This window comes from Physeter macrocephalus, chromosome 1 (assembly GCF_002837175.3).
Source record: "Physeter macrocephalus isolate SW-GA chromosome 1, ASM283717v5, whole genome shotgun sequence".
Lineage (NCBI taxonomy): Eukaryota > Metazoa > Chordata > Mammalia > Artiodactyla > Physeteridae > Physeter > Physeter macrocephalus.
In genome coordinates this window covers 91,113,358-91,133,249 of record NC_041214.2, presented here as the reverse complement: position 1 = coordinate 91,133,249, position 19,892 = coordinate 91,113,358, and the positions used below count along the sequence as shown (strand labels likewise).

Below are 19,892 nucleotides of genomic sequence, written 5' to 3'. Positions count from 1 at the left end.
GGAGCACAGGCTCCGCACGCGCAGGCTCAGCAGCCATGGCTCACGGGCCCAGCCGCTCCGCGGCATGTGGGATCCTCCCAGACCGGGGCACGAACCCGTGTCCCCTGCATCGGCAGGCGGACTCTCAACCACTGCGCCACCAGGGAAGCCACTCTTTTTTCTTTTTTAAAGAACCAGTGGGGGCTCTTGCTGAAAATACAGACTCCCAAGCTTCTCCCCTGCATATTCTGATTTAGAAAATCTTGGAAGGGTTGTGATCCATATTTTTAATGAGTACCCCAGGTGATTCTTAAGATCAGACAAGTTTGAGAAATATTGGCTTACTCAGTTACCACCCCTGGGAAGCCAGCTGAAATTCATGTCCTCTGAGAAATCACTCCCAATTTCATCATATGAGCTTTCCCTCCCTGGGTTCCCACAGTCTCATCTCTGCACTTTTCCCATCCAGTCTGCCTTGTCTTAAAGTTGTTTGTGAACATGTCTGGAAAAGGTACGGCTCATCTCTAGACCTTTGTTTTTACCTGGCAATATCTGGCACAGACAAGGTACCCCCAAATGTTTGGTTTTAAATTTAAAATATCCTGAAAAAGCAAGACACCATTTTTTGCAGTGTCCTTGGGAACGTCTGAGGCAATGAGTGGTGGAAATCTGAGCCGTGGAGATAATTACCGCTGCACTTCTAGAGGTAACCTATTCAGTAGAGGTGCAAATAGATTCAAACCTATTCAAATTTATTTAATGTATTTTAAAAACTGTCCTTGTGGTCCATTTTCGAGGATGGAAGGGGTTACACAAACAGGATGAATGGTTCTATATAGGTTTCTTTACAAAACGCTCAAGACTGTGGGTGGAAAGAAGCTGCCACCCACAGAGATGGGATAAAGCCATGGGCCAAGATTGGGTGGAGGAAATGTGTGCTTAATAAATTAACAGTGATGAGTGAGTGAATGAATGAATGAATACCTACCTTATTCCAAGGGATCAAATTTATCCCCCAACTGTAGACATTGGCCAGCCCTCACTGGCAGCCAGAAGGATGACACTTCAGGGGGCTCCAAACCCAGACCCTCTCCTCCTTGTCTCATGGCAGCTAGCCGCTTATTCTTTGATCAGTTTTGCCAATGGCAGCATGAAGGTGAGATGGGCAATGGATGACTCAGCTTAAGCTGCACATCTGCTTCAGTGCTCAGGGGCCCACCAGCACTTGGAATGTCCCAAAAGGACCAGCCCTGACTCCAGGCCCGTAGCCTGAAGGAACTCCTGTATCAGAGCAACACTGCTACAACGATAGGGGCTTGTCCCATAATCGGACGTCAGAAAGGCTGAAGACACATTAATTCTGGTCTCTCACTGTATCTGAGGCGGCTGATCTGAAGGCTGGGACCCTGCGATACATTTTCATTTTTCTGTATCACCAGGGATTGTCCTTCTCTTAATCTCAGTTTCTCCACCAAACAAGGAGAAGAGCAAATCGTACTGCTGAAAGCCAACCTTTGCCTTCTCAGTGGCCAGGTCTGTTTAAGCTGGAAGGGAAGTACAGATCTGCTCCTTCTTCTTTGGTCGAGTTCCTATCAAGGGGCAAGCTCCTTACCCCAAGTGCAGGAGAATCATCTGGCATCTGTGAATGTAAGACTCACTCCTGTCCACGGGGGAGGCGTGGGGTGGAGGGATGAAAGCCAGACCAGCTGAAGCCCTCGTACGTTTTCTCCCAACATTTTCCATCCAGCTTGCCAACTCCCAATTCCAAGCTAAGTATGGTATTCTGCCCACTGGTGCTGCCGTCCAGCCTCACCCAGGCTTGGCTGCCTCCTACCCGCTCCTGCACCTTCTCACGAGCTTGCTGCAGGTTTAACTTCCAAAGATAAGACATTTCTTCACATATCCCCACACGCCCACGCTGCCTGGACCAAGCGACCTGTTCTACAATAAATGTGAAAGGCTGCAGCCCACAGGGCTATTGTGAGGGTATAATGAGTGAGGCCGTGGACATGGGCTAAATCTTTCCTAGAAGTGGGGAGGGAAGTTTGAATTCGGGGCTGAAAACTGATTCTAAGAGACGAAGGAAGATTTTCTTTGAATCTGTGTAAAAGTTCCACAGAACTGCAGAATTTTAGAACCAAAAGGGAGTCTAATCCAAATACCTCTCCTCGCTGAAAGGATTTAATAATTACAGGATCACAGCTCGACAGTCATAGAAGCTGACCCCAGGTTTCCTGAATAGTAGGATTTGTTCCACACAACCAGTTGGGTGTTAAAGTGCTCACAAAATAATTTTAAGTGGAAAAAAGACCAGGATACAGAAAAAGTCAATGCATCATACTCCTAAGAATAACTCGCAATTATACAGCCTGTGCCTGACACATGTTATTCCATCTAATCCCCACATTATACACGAGATGGTTTATAGCCTCCTTTTACAGATAATAAAACTAATGATTGGCACAGTTGGGCAACTTATTCAAGGTCGTCAGCAAGAGGCAGAGCAGGGGTTGAAGGGAGGTTTCTCAGACTCAAGTCTGTCTCTTAACCACGACTGCCTTTCCTGAGGAACACAAACTGAAAGGAAACACAGCAAAGGTTCACGGAGTGAGGGGAGTCACTCCTCAAACTGGGGATGCCTCACTGGCTTCACCTGTCCCAGGAGAGAACACCGAGATGTTGACAGAGTCCTCTCCGAAGGACTGAGACCCCTGAAGCTCGGGATGAGCAGTTCAAGGATGCTGAAGGCAATTTCAGAATATTGCTAAAGCTTTCAAAGGCACACCCCCTTTGATCCAGCGCTCCCACACTTCTGGGAATGTACCCTACAGATGTACACAGGCATAGTGTAAAGCCGTATGTACAAGGTTATAAACACTGCCTTTTTGCAAAAGCCAAAGCCTGGAAACCATCCAAAGCCCTATCAAAAGAAGACAAATAACCTGTGGTCTATGCATGCGCTGAGATCCCAGGGAGCAGGGAGAGTGAGGAAGCCCCCTGGCTACTGATGTGGGCCTCTCTCCAAGATACACTGTTGAATGGAAAGAAGCCAAGTATAGAATACTGAGTGAAACTTGTCTTTGGGTTAAAAGGCGGGAAGTATGTGTATATATACGTACATACATATATATATATATTTATATATTCATATGAATTTTATATATATATATATAAAATATGCTTGCATGTTCACAAAGAAACTTTGGAAGGACACAGACAAAACCAACAAAATTGGTTACCAGTGGTGCTGAGGCAGGGTAGAAGCAGGGTAGACGGGAGACAGGGGTAGGAATGGGACTTCTCATTGTGTATTTTCTTATATTTTTTGATATGATTGTATCATATACTTTAAAAATTCAGATTAAAAAAGGAAAAGAAATGCTTAAAAAATACACACTATGGAGCATGTCTGGCTTACTGACTCCAGTACGTTTGTGTGTGTGTGTGTGTGTGTGTGTTTGTGTGTGTATGTATGTTTATGTGTATGTGTGTGTGTGTGTGTGTGTGTGTGTACATGCAGACCAGCACTCAGAGGGGAGAGAGGTGGAGGACTGGGACTCGAAGAAACAATGGAGTCCAGGAAAGCCTTGGCTGGACGAAGTATAGAATACTGAGTGAAACTTGTCTTTGGGTTAAAAGGCGGGAAGTATGTGTATATATACGTACATACATACATATATATATATTTATATATTCATATGAATTATATATATATATATAAAATATGCTTGCATGTTCACAAAGAAACTTTGGAAGGACACAGACAAAACCAACAAAATTGGTTACCAGTGGTGCTGAGGCAGGGTAGAAGCAGGGTAGACGGGAGACAGGGGTAGGAATGGGACTTCTCATTGTGTATTTTCTTATATTTTTTGATATGATTGTATCATATACTTTAAAAATTCAGATTAAAAAAGGAAAAGAAATGCTTAAAAAATACACACTATGGAGCATGTCTGGCTTACTGACTCCAGTATGTTTGTATGTGCGTGTGTGTGTGTGTGTGTGTGTGTGTGTGTGTGTGTGTGTGTGTGTGTGTGTGTGTGTGTACATGCAGACCAGCACTCAGAGGGGAGAGAGGTGGAGGACTGGGACTCGAAGAAACAATGGAGTCCAGGAAAGCCTTGGCTGGACGTCATCTGGTCATCCCCCTGCCTCTGTACAGCCCAGCTCAGAAAGCGCTACTCTTTGGTGAGTGAGAGGTCAAGAGAGGACAAACCAGCGCGGACCAGGGGCACACAGAGCAGAGCAGGAGGACGGGAGCGAGGCTTACACTCCCGCATTCTGAGCTCCCAGCCCTGGGCCCCCTTCTCTCTCACAGGCTGGTCGGGAAGTGGCCCTGTCCCCACTCTTCTGCTCTAAAGCCACCTCTGGGTCAGAATGCCCTGAATGAAACCAAGGAGCCGAGGGGTAGCCCTGAGCCTTCCACAGGGAGGTGAGGGTGAGAAGGGGGCAGGGGTCCTCAAAGACCTGCCAGTGTGTTCTGGAGAGGAGCAGAGCGGGGGCTGGCGGGCAGTGGGTCAGGGCCAGCACCATGCACAGACGGACTGTCCCCGGTGGTCAGCACCCGGCCACACGGGCTGCTGAGTGTCACGCACATCACACCCTGGCCCACGGTGCTCTCCATCTTGGGGCGGAGGGTGGTGGCGGGACAGTGGGGGGGGGGGAGGTGGGTCACACAAGGGGATCCCAGGCCCGTGGCGCCTGGGCCGCCCCGTGGCGGGACACTCACATTTCCAGGACCATGACGATGTTGGCCTTCTCTTCGAAGGCATCCACACACTGGACCAGCTTGGGGTGGTGGAGGCAGTTCATGATGCTGATCTCCTGCCGGATGTTCTCTTTCTCTTTTGCTGAGTATGCCTTGAAGAATTTCCCTGCCCAGATTTTTCCAGTTTTCTTTTCTACAAGTCGAAAGACCTGTCCAAATTTCCCACTGTGAATGAAAGGAGGAGAGAAAAAGCAATTTAGCCCAGCTTTCCAGTGAACTGGGATGGGCAAGTGATGGACTGTGGGACCCATCTGGCCTCCCTCTTTTTCTAAATAAAGTTTTACTGGACAACAGCCATGCCCATTTGTGCCCAGATTGTCTGTGGATGCTTCTGGGTTTCAGCAGCAGAGCAGTGGTTGCAGCATAAACCAAATGGCCCACAAACCCTAAATATCCATTATCTGGCCCTTTACAGAAGAAGTTTGCCAGTCCCTGCTCTAGGTCAGTGAAGCACACAGCTGATGCTGAAAAACCTACTCTCCATCATTTGTCAATGTCAGCCCGGGTCTGGCCCCGCAACCCTCCCCTAACTCTGTCCAGTCTTGCTGTTCTTTTAGGACTGTCATCTCCTTGGGCTGAGGCCTCAATCTTGGCGACAGACTTCTTTCCCTTTCCCCCATGAAATGACCCATGACGTCAGGTTGGGGAAGTCCTCCCCAAGTACCGAGAATTTCTGAGCGGTTTGCCTGCCTTCCACGCCTTTCCAGTACCGGGGCCCTGGAGACAGCCTAGCAAGGCCCCTGCTTCCCACTGCGGGGATGGCAGCGGTGGCATTCTGCTGACACCACTCCCGCCCCAGCGCAGGGTCCTCGTTCTTCAGGACTGCCATGAGGTTGGTGTCACTCCTTTATTGGACAGAAACCCTCCGGAAATAAGAGCTGAGCCCCATTCCTCTCTCTTCCACCTCCCCTCCTCCTCCAGGGATAGTCAGTGGGCGACCGGCAGCCCTGGGTGCCGCTGCTGGTGGGCACAGCCTCGCTGTGCCGAGGGCCCAGGGTTGCGGTCTGAGTCCATTGGTGTCTCCGCAGCCCAGGGAAGAGCCTGAGCAGAGACTGTGGACCGAGTTCACAAAGCGAGGGGTGATGACAGGAGGTGCATGTCAAGGGGGGGCGCGTTCTCCTGAAGCACTAGAGCTAGAACTGCTGAACGGCGAGCACGGATCAAAGGGAAGGGATCCTAAAGACGGGCCGGGCCAGACCCGCTGCCCTGGGTTATGTCCTATGTGCGGGGTGGACTGCAGAGGAGGACGGGCCTGCTCAAGCTTGCGGAGGGAGCCCGGGGCACAGCAGCTCCTAAGACAGCCCTGGCCGGGTGATGCTTTCACGGGTGCCGACAGGTCAAGCCCTCCCGGTTCTGCAGGAACCTCTGTCTGAGAGTTGGCAGAACCCAGGGAAGGACAGGAAGAGGAAGCGGGGAATTTAACCTCGGGGCCTGCGCCACCCTCACCCTGGGCTCCGGAAGGGTGCTTCCCACTCCACTTACGATCCTAGTCTCTCTTCGATGTCGTAGAAGTCAGACACTTTCTGGTCGGTATTGACCGCGACGGTCCGGTAATCGACCTCGGGCTCCTTTTCATCTGCAGGGTGGGGGTCGGGGTGAGCGTGAGCCATCAGACCCCTCACTCACCCCCCTCCACCCCTCGAGTCTTCCCGAGGACCGGGGCCAGCACTCACCATCATCTGACACCTCCACTTCATCCTTCGGCTCTAGGGGGAGAGAGGGCGTGGGCGATTAGTAATGAAGGCCCACCGACAGCAAAGCATGCCAGGGGCCCTGTCAGACTGCAGACTTCCCAGGCACAAGACCACCAAGCCCAGCGCTCTGGGCATCACCACGGGGCCAGTGGGTCCACGCTGCAACAGGGCCACATATACACCGGCAGGCGCTGGCCTCCTCACCCCACCCAGCCCCTCCTCTGCCAGCTCTCCCCTCCATCCAGTCCCCTCTAGCCTTGAGGTCCCCTAGACATGCCCTTCTTCACATCTTTTCTAGTCTCTGTGACTTTCAGAACCTACACCCAACTACGAGAGTCCCTTCCTGCTCCAGCTCAAAAGTCGGCAACTTATAATTGCTACTAGTGTCAAATCCATTTGTCCATTTGCTGAGAACTTTTTCTGGAATTCCAGCTAGGTACCAGTTATTTTGCCAGTGATCATGGGTGTACAAAACAAAATACAGATGGCATGATCTCTCCTCCTTTCTTGGAGCTTATATATAATTTCGTTGGAGAGGCAAAAACACATATCCTTGAAATATCCATTACGAGTGTTACATAATCAAGCACATGATATCGCAGTACAAACAGTAGACAATGGAGGAAGGTGACACAAGTGGGGCAAGTATAAAGTCAGAGCAATTAGTCTAGGAAGAAGGAGCCCTTGAGTTGTGTCTTAAAGGAAATGATGGAACACAGCGAGGAGGTGGGTGACGTCATGCAGGAAGCCAGCGGGTGTTTATGGGTATGGCAAGGAGGGAACGTGAGCAGCCCACCCTGGCCGTTCACACAGATGTTTCAGTAGTGGATGGGGGGTCGTGAGGGGACAGGCTGGTGGCCAGAGGAATACACCCACTTCAGAAGTCCAGGCTTTCCTTTGCTTTGGTATAATTAGTCCCTAAAGAGCCACTGTGGCTTCTTGACCTTAGCCAAGTGCCTTTCCCTTCCTGGACCTCAGTTTCCTCATCTGTAAAAGGAAAGCACTGTATTTCTGGGTGTTTTCTCGGGTCCTTGGCTAGCCCTGGATGCCATGCTTTGTGATGTGCTAGGTGCTGCTCAGCCATGATGTGGGCTGTGTCCCGTCTGACAGCGGGAACCAAGGGAGGCTTCCTGAAGAGATAGAAAGACCTGAGGAAGCCAGAGAGGGAGGCCAAGGATTTCTAAAGTGTGTGTGTGTGTGTGTGTGTGTGTGTGTGTGTGTGTGAACAACTGGGGGAAAGGGTGTGATTTGCTGAAGCTCCCAGCAGAGCAAGACTGAGGACAGGAAAGGGACGGCAGATGGAAGGAAGGCCAGAGCGGACGGGGCGGAGGGGTTGGTCAGACACTGCCCAGCGAGGAGGGCTTGTGTGGGAGCGGGCCCAGCTCTGTGTGCTTCGCAAGTGGAATGCTGGCGGTGAAGGTGTGGGTCGGGGACCAGGTGCAGCTTGAAACTGTAGACAGTGAGCCTCTCTGTTAGGCTGAGGGCAGAACAAATTACTGAAACCTAAGCAGGCAACCTGAGAGAAGTCACACAGTTCCCATGCAAGATAAGTACCCCTTTCTGGAAAAGAGTTTTGAGAGAGTTTATAAGCATGTGACCGGGAACAGGAGAGGCTATGATTTGTTTAGAGTTCTTAATATGCTGTTGATGAAGTTTAATTTTAAAAAACCAACACAAGTGGGATTGGGAGGAATATTTGTCACAGAAAGGAAAATGCCATGGAAAAATAAAAAAGGATAAGATCGACGGGGACTCTCAGATTAGTGGTGGGGTTCACAGATACTGTCGGGATGTGAGTATAACTGGCCAAGTCTTCTAAATCACAGATTTGAGAGTTGACAGTGACACTGTCAAATTCATAGATGACCAAAATGTACTTGAGAGCAACATACCTGGAAGGTAGTAATGGAGTCATGTGTTCAGGGAGAATTGAATCATTCAGACTTTCAGCATGACAAGCCCTAGGGTATCTAGTGAGAACCAAAAGTGGGAGCCCCGCTCCTCAACCAACTGCTCTGGCCAACAGAATGCTGTCATTGGGGACGTGTGCACCGGCCGCAAACAGGTATTATTACTCTGCCCTTGGTAGAGCCTGGGGTCACGTGACCCTAGAACCCTGGCTGTTGGCGCTGAGAAAGTCTCAGTGGAGCTGGAGGAGGTATGTGCCATTGAAAGGAAGAGCTGCCATGTGAAGACAATCAGAAAAGGTTAGGCCTCTCTGGTTGGGAAAGAAGCCTAAAGCAGACATGATAAAAAACAAAAAAATCACAATAGCCAAGGGTAAGATGAGGGTTACGAACTTTCACCAACGAATGAATACTATAACGTGGGAGAACAATTTAGCGTTATACCTCACATAGGAGGAAGGCTGTAGGCATGTGGAAATCACATGTCAAGAGCCACCGTAAGAACGATAAATAGGTTCAAGAGATGTTTAGGTTAGTTCAACAATGGTATTTCAAACAGGGATTTAAGGAAAGCAAGAGATTCAAGTCAATTCAACGATTATTAACTGAGCACCTGTGGATGCCAGTCACTGGATGGGGCCTTAGAGACAAAATATTAATGATAGTAACCACATTTAGTGTCAGGGAGGCCCCATCGTCCTGATCCGTGGTGCCCTAGCTGAGACAGTGGTTTGACCTCTCCTGACCTTTGTGTCCCCATGCCACATATCCTGGTGTAGAATGAGCAACAGGATGAGAGAGTACAGAGAGACGGGCTTTCCTGGCCTGGAATCTCTCGGAGGAACTGTCTGTCCTCTCCTCGTGAAGGGGCAGCAGCAGCGCTGTGAGCCCATGAGGGGCTTTTCCAGCGACCTGTTTCCCGGAGGCATCTTCCAGGTGGCCCTGAAAGGGCATGCAGTTCTAGAACTGGCCTCTCCCCATCTCTTTGACACCAGTTAGCAATGGAGTTAGCCTTCTTGCCCTCCTCTCAAATACCACACCTACCCTCACCTCCTGCCTCTCTCCTTAGCAGTCAAGATGCAGAGTGCCTTCCTGGTACCATGGCTGTGGGGTCCAGCTCAATCTCAGGGAACCCAGGCCCCTGCCTCTGGCTCACTGTCACACAGCAACCCTTCCTCTGTGTGGAACTCGGACCAAGGCTCCAGGCTGAGACACTTCCCTTTCCTCCTTTTCCTTCTCATGCTGTCTCCACTCTATTTGTAAGGGAAATGGCCATGAGAGGAGGAACCCCAGAGGTGTGCGGGAAAGACCACAATTCAATTAGCCAAGCTCTCTGAGCATAAAGGGGTAGTAATGAGAGAGGTGGCCACGTGGTGTCCATCTTTCCGTTCAGGAAGGAGCTAAATTGCAGTAGAAAGGACTTCAACGAAATACTTTTTAAAAAATCCACTCAGAAAGAGCTGTGAGATCCGAGAGCTAAGTGGAAGAACTATTTGGAAGATGGTTCCGAGATTATTTCTGCAGGCAGATGACACCATCCCCCTGGAGTGGTGTTTCGGGGAGGATCGGCTGAGCGCTCTGGCCCTCACGTGGCACGTGTCTAGCCGGCTCCCTGGACAGAGCGGTCCCTTCGCACGGCGGAGGGCTGCTGGGCGCCCAGCGGGCACTAGAGGGCGCCCGCACCCCGGGGAGGGCAGCCGCGGCAGCTCAGGGTGAGCGGTTGATGTCCGCTGCTTCTCTAGGGGCTCTGCATCTCTACCCTACTCTGCAAGCAGCCTCTGTCACAGCTGTTTGCGAACAACTGTATAGACGAGAACAAATTAGGATTAGGAGCAAGGACGGAGTGGATTTCAGAGTTAGAGTTGAGTATGGTGGGAGTGGAGATCCGGACCTGGTTGGGGTGGGAGAGAGCGGCTGCGTTGGGTGGGAGGGGGAAGGGGAGGTGCTCGTTTACTCAGGTTTGGGAAGACGAGGAGGGGAGCTGTCAGGTTAGGGGTCCTAGTCTGAGGGCGAGGGGGCTCTGGCATAAGGAGGCCACAGAGCTGGGTGGAGACCTACATGCTATGCCGTGTCCTCCACCGTATCCCTAGCGCCCAGGCAGCACCTGGAACACAGGAGGGGCACCGGACACACTGAGTGGGTGAATGCAGAGTGAGGGCGGGGATGGAACTGAGAGGTCCGGATGAAGCCAAAAACTGAAGTTGCTGAGGCGGAGGCTGGAGGGGCCGTGGTAGAGGTGGGGAAGGTGAGTGCCAACATTAGCTGCGCTTAGAGGGGGGAGGGCTAATTGGCACTGCCTTTTTATGACCACCAGACCCCACGGGCTCACAGAAATGATCTACTATAATCACATCCCTCTTCTACACATGTGCACACACACACACACCCTCCACTTCTCTGAGAGCCATTGCACTTTTAAAGAGGAGAGAGATGATCAACCCAGGCTATAACTAACAGGCTTCTGAGCCGTCCACAGAGAGCTTCACTTGGAAGCCACACCTCCTTACCCTCACCCTCCCATCCCCCACTTCATCCTCTGCCCCTCAGAGGATGTTCTGTGCTGTTCTGCCCCTTCTCCCTCCCCACCCCCACCACCAGGGACAAGCCAGCTGGACCTGGGGGTGGGAGCATCTTCCAGCCTGGAAGCCCTGGGTGGCCTGGACCCCTCCTCTGGATTGCAGGCAATTTCAACATTTCCCTTTGTCTGCTCCCAGCCAGGATGGGCCCCAGGAAGAGAATCTGAGGACCACAGAAGTGGGTTCAGCTGGCCTCAGGCAAGAAGGGAGAGGCCACCTGCCTGGAGCCAAGTGGTCCCAGCCCCTCCTCTCCATAGACCATCCTCACAGCCCTGGAAGCTGCTGTCCCGGCCTCCTAAGAGCCACACGTGCAGCTCCTGTGGCCTCTGGTCCTCTGTGTGGGGCTCAACAGGTATTCTACAGTCTCTCCTGGTACATGCCATAAAAGACCTGGAAGTTTTCCCTTCCAGCTAATGCACATCTCACTGCCATGTTACCCCTTTTCTGTCACTTTTCTAAGAAGTTAGGAGTCATCTTCTTGGGCAAAGTAATATGCTAAAAACATGCAGACTGGACCCTGGCTGCCTCTCCTGGCCCGCCCGCTCTAACCAGTCGGCTTCCCATTCTGCTCAGGTCAAAGGGCGGCCGATGGCAGTTTGGTTACTCTTTCTCCCAGGAGACATTTGTGAGCGGCCGGTGGGCAGGAGCCCCATGAAACTGCAAAGAGGTCCGGCAGGGCTCTCTCGGGCCGGGCTCCACGATCCACGCCGCCACAGCACACTGTGGCTCTGAGAGACCTGCCCTCTGGGGATCTCTAGGGCTCACTGGGCAAAGGCCCCCAAGACAGGGCTGCAGAGGCAAAATTGTAAATTTGGTGTGTTTTTCCACCGGCAACCTCCAAACCTTCTTTCTGGAGCCCTCATTTAATTTGAAAGTAAAGTTTAATATCTGTTTTATGCCTAAATTTTGAAACTAAAGAGGGGTATCAAACTGTAATGACAGTTTCCATACGTGTGATGCCTCTGGCTATATGGTGATCTCAGGACCTGCGCCCTGTCCAGCTCCTGGTCCTTTAGTCTTCTCTCTACCTCACATCTTACAGCTCTCTTTTCTCCTAGAAGTCTTTCACTTGTTTTCCCCCCACCTTCCTCCCTGCCCCCAACCTTGCCTCCATCTTAAATTCACAGCACTCGTTTTCTTCTCTTCACATGAAACTTCTTGAAGTAACATTCCATACTCCTGGCCCCTTCTTCTTCCATTTATTCCTTAGCCCCAGGCCAACCATTTTCCACCCTGTGGAAACGCTATGGACTTTGCTCTCAAAGATCACGGCTTATCAAAGGGCTGAATCCAAAGATCTTGCATCCTCATCTCTTTCCTCTTTGTCACTCGCTGCTTCCATGTTTCTGCAACACAGCTCCAGCCTCCCCTTGGTTCTCTCCCCTCTCAGTCCTTTCTCCTGGTCGTGCAGGCTCCTTCATTTCTGTATCAGTGTAGACTTTCTTTACCCCCCTCCCCACTCCGTGAACTTACTGATGCCCATGGCTTCAATTACCAATTAAATAGTGAAGACCCCTTCCAAACCTGTGGCTCGAGCTTAAACCTTTCTCCTGAGCTCTGGATTCAACCATCCAACAGTCTGAAGACACCTCCCCATGGATATCCCTCAGACACCTCAACTCAACAGGACTGAAACCAGAACTTCCACCTTCTCTGGGACTCCCTGCTATCTAACCTCCAAGTCACAGGGAGGCAGCCTGGCCTCCTCCATTAGTTTAACCAACGGAGCTCAGGCTCAGGGTCAGACAGCTCTGAGTTCAAGCTTCAACACACCATTTCCAAGCTCTGTGACCTTGGGCAACTAGCTTCACCCCTCTTAACCTCAGCTCCCCTATCTGTAAAGTGGGGGTAATAACAGTATCTACTTCGTTGAGTTAGATGCGTGACATAATGCACGTAAAGTGCTTAATGTATGGTTAGCATACAGCAAGTGTTTAATATATGTTAGCCACCATGAATCATAATAATCGACCTCTAAATGGCTCTTGAACTTGTCTTTAGTTGCCCAAGCTGGGACCTGGGAGTAATCTTAGACTCTTCTATCTTTTCCCTTGAATTCTCTGCCCCAGAAGTCATCAGGAATGGTCAATTCCACCTCCTAAGGAGCCCTTTCTATACGTCTCCTGGACTACACCACAGAGGCTCAACCGGTATTTCACTGACTCCAATCTCATCCCCCTAGTCCACTTCAGTGCTTCTCGAACTTTCAAGTGTATATGAATCCATGGGGGGTGAGGGTGGATAATGTTAAAATGAAGGTTCAGAAGGGACTAGGGAAGTGGGGGGCAGAGTCTGCATTTCTAACAGGCTCCCAGAATCCCAAGACTAGTGGTCCAGACCACCCCGTGAGTTGCAAAGGTCTAGTCTTCCTCTAACTCTCTTTCTAAAAAAACAGATCTAACTGCATCAAGCCCCTGCCTGAAAACCTTTGATGAACTCACAATTTTACCCACACTGTCCTTTTTTGTGTTGCTTCCTCCTGTTCTGTCTCACACAGCATATGCCCTGGCCACACACAAGAGTCTCAAAATGCCATGCCTTTCTACCACTTTGTACCTTTGCTCACGCTGTTTCCTCTGCGAGGAATGCCTCTCCCAATCTGCCCTACCTCTTGGAATCCTATTCCTTTTTCCAAGACTCAGCATAAGTAGTACGTCTAGGAAGTCCTTCCCAACCTTCATGGCAAAATTATTCATGCTTTCTGCTGTGTCTCTGCAATTTGTTTATACTGGCCTAATAGGATGCAGCCCATCTCATTATACTTAGCTGTCCTCCTTGTTAGATTTTATGCTCCCAATCTTATCGGTCTTCCCTGACACTGAGTTCACCCTCAAATATGAGTGCAAAAGAGGAGGAAGCTGGATGAGTGGGTAGGGCAAGATGTTGAAACTGTAAGTCTACCTGAGCTCCCGCTTTCCAGGCCTGTGCTCCTGATTAACACACCATCGCCCCTGCTGGGAGTGTACCGAAACCGGTGGTTCAATATTTTTTGAAGGATCATAGGTACCTCTTTTAGAGTATGGATCAGCATCACAACATTGGAAATCAAGACCCCAAAAGACTCTGCCAGTCATCAGTGATGTCTTGTCAGTTCCCTTGTACCCGTCTCAGTTCAGCCTTCTACACACACAAGGTAAGTCACGCACATTTATCTCAAGCCAGCGATGAAAGGAAGGCAGCCTACCCTCAGGTTTCTCTCCCACCACTGTGAGTTCAGACTCCTGGCTCGGCTCACTGGTTCCATAGACGTTGATTGCGCGCACACGGAATTTATACTCTCGGTCAGGCAGCAGGTCCTGGATGTTAAAAGAGGTGCTGCGGCACGTGGCTAGTTCCTTCCACTTCTTGTCCGCTGAGTCCCAGATCTCGACGCTGTAGGACTGTACAGCGCTGCCCCCATCGTACGAGGAGCCGTACCAGGACAGGGTCAGCGAGGAGCTGCGAATGTCAGAGGCACAAGGCGTGCCGGCCGGGGGGTCTGGCTTGTCTGGGGAGACAGAAGCACAACATCACCCAACTCTGCAGGACTGCAGGGAGAGAAGTTCTTTAATTTGCTCTGTCATGAGGGAGAAGCCTGGAGAACAGGAGCTGCGATCCCTGGTCCTGGCTCTCCTTCCCTCATCCACACGGTCACACCTATGTACACACCTGCCTATATGGAAAGCCCCACAAATACCGATTTGCTCAGAAAAAACCTCTTCATTGGCTAGTTTCCAGTCTACACGTCATGATTTCCTGTGCTTTGCCCAAGTCATAAACATATTTCTCAGTGTAAACAGACCTAGGAAGCTGCCCAGGAGGCGTGGACTGCTTCCCACCAAAATTATGCTTTGAGAGAGAGTTCAATGTGTGTGTGCGTGTGTGTGTGTGTGTGTGTGTGTGTGTGTGTGTGTGTGTGTCTCCTTCAGGACTGAGGTCAGTGACCTGTGACATAACCAGGGGTCAGTCTCCACTTTCTCTGGGACCTGGGAAACACCAGATACCCAGTATCTCCTGCCCGTGGAGCCACGGGCTGAGCCCTGCTGAGAGTCAGTACAGCACAGTGAGCTCTGAAGTCACACACTGGGTTTGAATACAGCTCTGTCTTCATTCATTACTTGTTAACCTCTCTGTGCCACAGTTTCCTTGTCTGTAAAATGTGCATGATAATAGCACTGGATCACAAGGTTGTTGTGAGATGTTCTTAGAAAAGCGTCTTGTTTGAGTAGCCTTTACTGTGATCATTATTGCAGAAGTTTATTTCTAACTTTATAATAAATAAAAAATTACTCCTACCCTCTCTCTGTCATCCTCCTAGGACTGGTATAAAATGAGATAGAGAATTTCAAAGCGAACCACAGTAGCAAATCACAATCATCCCTGACTGAGGGCCAGAAAATGAGCTGAGGACACAAACTAGGAGCGGCCCTTTGTCTGGCCGCCTTCCCATTCAGACCAGTAATGCTAAGAACCAGTAACACTGCCAACTTCAAGGCAAATCACGGTAGTCAGTGTGTTCATTAATGAGGTTCTTTAGTTTTGCTGATATTTGGCAGGTGCTCATCTGAACAGAATTCTATTTTTCAGATTTAGTCTCTGTAGGTGGTTGGTTTAGTTACAGATACCAGTGTTCGCTAAGCCTTCATCTCCTCCAAGACAATCTGAGTCCTAGAGCTCCCCAAACTAGCAATTAAAAGCCATGTTTTATGCTCTGTGAATTTATAAGCTATGTGAATTCCAGCTAATTCCTTAACTTCCAGTACAAGCTTGTCTTTTTCATTTGGAAAATGGGGTTAATATATATGTACCTCTTAGGGGTTTTGCAAGCATCAAATAAGCAAACCCAGGTAAAGTACTTGATTCCTACTCTCCTCCCCCTCCGCAAGGCAGGAAGGCCAAAGAAAATCCCTGCAGATGACTTAAGCATATTGAGAAAAAAAAGAACATTCTGCCTGTGTGTGAGTGTCCATGTATACATATACATAAACACATACACATACATATGCATACACATACACCTACACATACATATACATACACACACAAACACATACATATATACCTATACACACATCCACATCCATATATACATATACACATACATATTCATTTCCCCCCCTCCCCCAAGCCCTGCTGCTTCTACATCCAGCCAAGAACGCACTGCCCGGAAGCCATCCATACCCAGCAACCCCAGCCTGGGTTGACTCGCCCTGGAATGACTCTGGGACTGTGACAGCCACTGCCCACCGGTGGCAGTCACGCTGGAGGCCTCCTGTGATGGAACCACTTTCACTGGTTGTTCAATATGTTCTCTTAGAAAAACTGTTCTGAAAGCTACACTGGTCTTTTTAGAAATATCTCTGGTGTTGGCTAAGATGTTTATTACTCTAAACTCTCTTACAGGCAAGTGGTTCAAATCCTCTCAAGACCCAGCTAAGGAAGTAAAAAGGCCTAAAGAAAGATGAAAGACAGACTCGCTGCCTCCCTCCCTCAAAGGAAATGCCTGGAAAACTTCTGACTGGACACGTTTAATGTCCTGTAGTTTGAGATGACGAATACAGATACACTCCACTGACTGACGGTCTCCCCTCCTGCTTTGGTCAAGAAAAGAAAACTTTGAGAAATGGGTATTTTGGAAAAGGTACTATTAATCCCCTACCCTGTTCCGAATTTAGTCTCTTGGCTAAAAGAGAGAGAACTGACACAGGACATATGTCACTGCCTGCAGCATGAGAGAAGATGCAAAGTTTGGGGAGGGTGGCTTTAATTCAAAGTGAAACCTCAATGCTTTCAAGGAATTTGATGCCATATTAAGGAGTTCGGAACAGACGCAAGTCTGAAGTCATAGGAGATTAGGAGTCCCCACCCGCATATGCCTGCCCTTGGAGCCACGGGCTGAGCCTGATGCTTTCTGTTCTTTCCAACCTACAGAGCTCCACACGGAGGCTGGATGAGCTGGGAACGAAAACCCTCAGGACAGATCAGACGTCCTCAGAACAGCCTGCTCTCCAGGCCAAAGAAACAGACGCACTCAGTCTGGGAGGGAGGCCTGGGCATGGCCTGGCAAAGGCCAGGCGGGCTCAGTGTCTAGGGCCCTGAGCTCCATGCTTCCTTGGAATGCTTTCATGGCTCCCTGGAGACTTGACTAGCAGAATGGGAAATGCTGAGTCTAAAGGAAGGGCCTCTGATGGCACCAGTTCCAGGATTTTTTCTTCAGCAAATGTTTTCACTCCTGGGAAAATGGAGGATCTCATCTCTACTGCTTCACTGGAGTAACTGCGCTGGCAGTCTCTGCGTGCCTGTGTGTTTGAAGATGGTCTGTGACTGGGCCTAACCCCACCTGGGCCTCCTTTTACTGGCACCTCAGCAGCCACCTGCAGCTTTTAGAGAATGGCAGGGCTGCAAGGGCCCCCAGGTTATCTACCTGGGTAATCCTGGCCCTTTGGGATTAGGCAAGGCACTTTGCTTACCAAGAATACCCAGCTGGCCAGTGACAGAGCCAAAAGGAGATTCTAAAAGGTCTCTGAACCCTCACTCCAGGGGCCTGTTATTTTCCCAGCTCTCAGGCTGAATAAGATCAAGAACGCATCTTGCTTAAGCCCAAGCCAAGCATTACGATGAAAAATCTCCTGCCCTTAAAAATCATGCAAGTTCCAAGCTCAGATAGTATTGGGGGATTACTGGGTATCTGGGATTCTCTCTGCTTTGTTTTTCTCCTTTAAAGGTATGCAGAGTGGCCTGTTTTTCTTGTGTTGCATGAAGGACTTCATCTGGGTCCAGCTGCTCTCTCCTGCCCGAGAGGCCCCTCCCTCACCCTTCCAAGGCTGAGGCGGGAGGCCCAGGGGCCCTCTGTGCATTACAAATCCCTGCACTGTCTTTTTAACATATAATAATAATAATAAGCCTTCAAAATAGCTAAACATCACTCATTTAAAGTAACTGAAGGAAAGGCTAATTTTTTTTTAATGGATTTATGTATTTATTTTTAAATTTTTGTCTGTGTTGGGTCTTCGTTGCTGTGCGCGGGCTTTTCTCTAGTTGTGGCAAGCGGGGGCTACTCTTCCTTGCGGTACGCGGACTTCCCATTGCGGTAGCTTCTCTTGTTGCGGAGCACGGGCTCTAGGCACGTGGGCTTCAGTAGTTGTGGCTCGCGGGCTCTAGAGCACAGACTCAGTAGTTGTGGCACACGGGCTTAGTTGCTCCGCGGCATGTGGGATCTTCCCGGACCAGGGCTCGAACCTGTGTTCCCTGCGTTGGCAGGTGGGTTCTTAACCACTGCACCACCAGGGAAGCCCAAGGAAAGGCTAATTTTTATCATCATTAAAAAAAATAGGAGTCAGAGACTATCTGAAAAGAAAGGGGTACTTTAAAAAATACAAGAAGAGAAGTTTACCACTAATTCGTAGAAGTTGTGCGAAACTGGCCTTATTTAGCTGGCTTACAAATGGGTGCTTCCAAAGTGCTTGAAACTGTCTGGAGTAGGCCAAACAACTCCTGTTTCATCTCATTTACATTTTACATCTACTTAATCAACACTGATCAGATAATACACAGATGTCCCTAGAGACATGCAGGTAAACCTGGGCTTAATCCAGATTTACTTTGGACTGATTCTAAATCCACAGGCTCTGAATGAATGTGGATTTGCTGTATCCATCAACGTGAATCCTCATTTTATTGAGCAATTCTATTCTTAGCTCTCCAAGGGGGAAGCAGACAGAAAGTCCTTCCCCTCCATTCCATTCCCCTCCCAGGACGGCATTTAACATACTGCTCCTGCCAGCTGGCGGACAGCCACGCCAATGGCCCTGTCAGCACTGGCCGAGGAGAATGAGAAACTCAACCATAAAAGGCCACAACTGCAGCCCGTATGGTGGTGATGGGGGAGGGGAGCGGGTGGCACCGTGGGGAGCATGGGGGCATGGGGCACTGGTCACAGAAAAGCAGTTCCATGGACTTGACCCTAAAGTTCCCCCAGCAGGAGCAGATGAGAGAGAACACCAAGGAAAACTGGAAACCGCTGCCAGCTGACGGGTGGGGCGTGGCACCAAATCAATACTTCAGGTTCCGGTCTAAGTGGAAAGGCGAACTGGATCACTAGCACCAATCCCCCCGCCCCCAAAGTGTTCCTGACTCCAGGAGGAGACAATTAAAATAAGCATCCGGAGTCACCACAGAGAGAGCGAGGGGGTCAAGGGTCTCTCCTGTCTTTTATAGATGAGAAACCTATTCCCTGAGCCTCTGGTCCACTGGCCTTCCCAGAGATAAAACTCCTGACCTAAGGAAACTAAAGAAAGGGGATCAGATCAAAGAACACCAGGTGAAATCCAAAAATGGGCAGAAGGCCTAAATAGACCTTCCTCCAAAGAAGATATACAGATTGCCAACAAACACATGAAAGGATGCTCAACATCATTAATCATTAGAGAAATGCAAATCAAAACTACAGTGAGATATCATCTCACACCGGTCAGAATGGCCATCATCCAAAAAATCTACAAACAATAAATGCTGGAGGGGGTGTGGAGAAAAGGGAACCCTCTTGCACTGTTGGTGGGAATGTAAACTGATACAGCCACTATGGACAACAGTATGGAGGTTCCTTAGAAAACTAAAAATAGGGCTTCCGTGGTGGCGCGGTGGTTGAGAGTCCGCCTGCCGATGCAGGGGACACGGGTTCATGCCCCGGTCCGGGAGGATCCCACATGCCGCAGAGCGGCTGGGCCCGTGAGCCGTGGCCGCGGAGCCTGCGCGTCCGGAGCCTGTGCTCCGCAACGGGAGAGGCCACAACAGTGAGAAGTCCGTGTACCGCAAAAAAAAACACACAAAAAACCCACCTATAAATAGAGCTACCATACGACCCAGCAATCCCACTACTGGGCATATACCCTGAGAAAACCATAATTCAAAAAGAGTCATGTACCACAGTGTTCACTGCAGCTCTATTTACAAAATAGCCAGGACATGAGCAACCTAAGTGTCCATC

The 19,892-nt window shown here is 49.8% G+C and overlaps 1 protein-coding gene across 1 annotated transcript in view; it reads right to left on the bottom strand.

Annotated features, from left to right (window-relative positions):
• Nucleotides 1-19,892, bottom strand: part of MYLK (myosin light chain kinase) — a 184,635-nt gene that overhangs the window by 26,408 nt on the left and 138,335 nt on the right. The window contains exons 21-24 of the mRNA XM_028492960.2: nt 14,112-14,414; nt 6,424-6,456; nt 6,233-6,326; nt 4,712-4,915 (exon numbers count right to left, since the gene is read on the bottom strand). Coding sequence (XP_028348761.1) covers nt 4,712-4,915; nt 6,233-6,326; nt 6,424-6,456; nt 14,112-14,414 — 634 coding nt within the window. The remainder of the gene's footprint in view (nt 1-4,711; nt 4,916-6,232; nt 6,327-6,423; nt 6,457-14,111; nt 14,415-19,892) is intronic.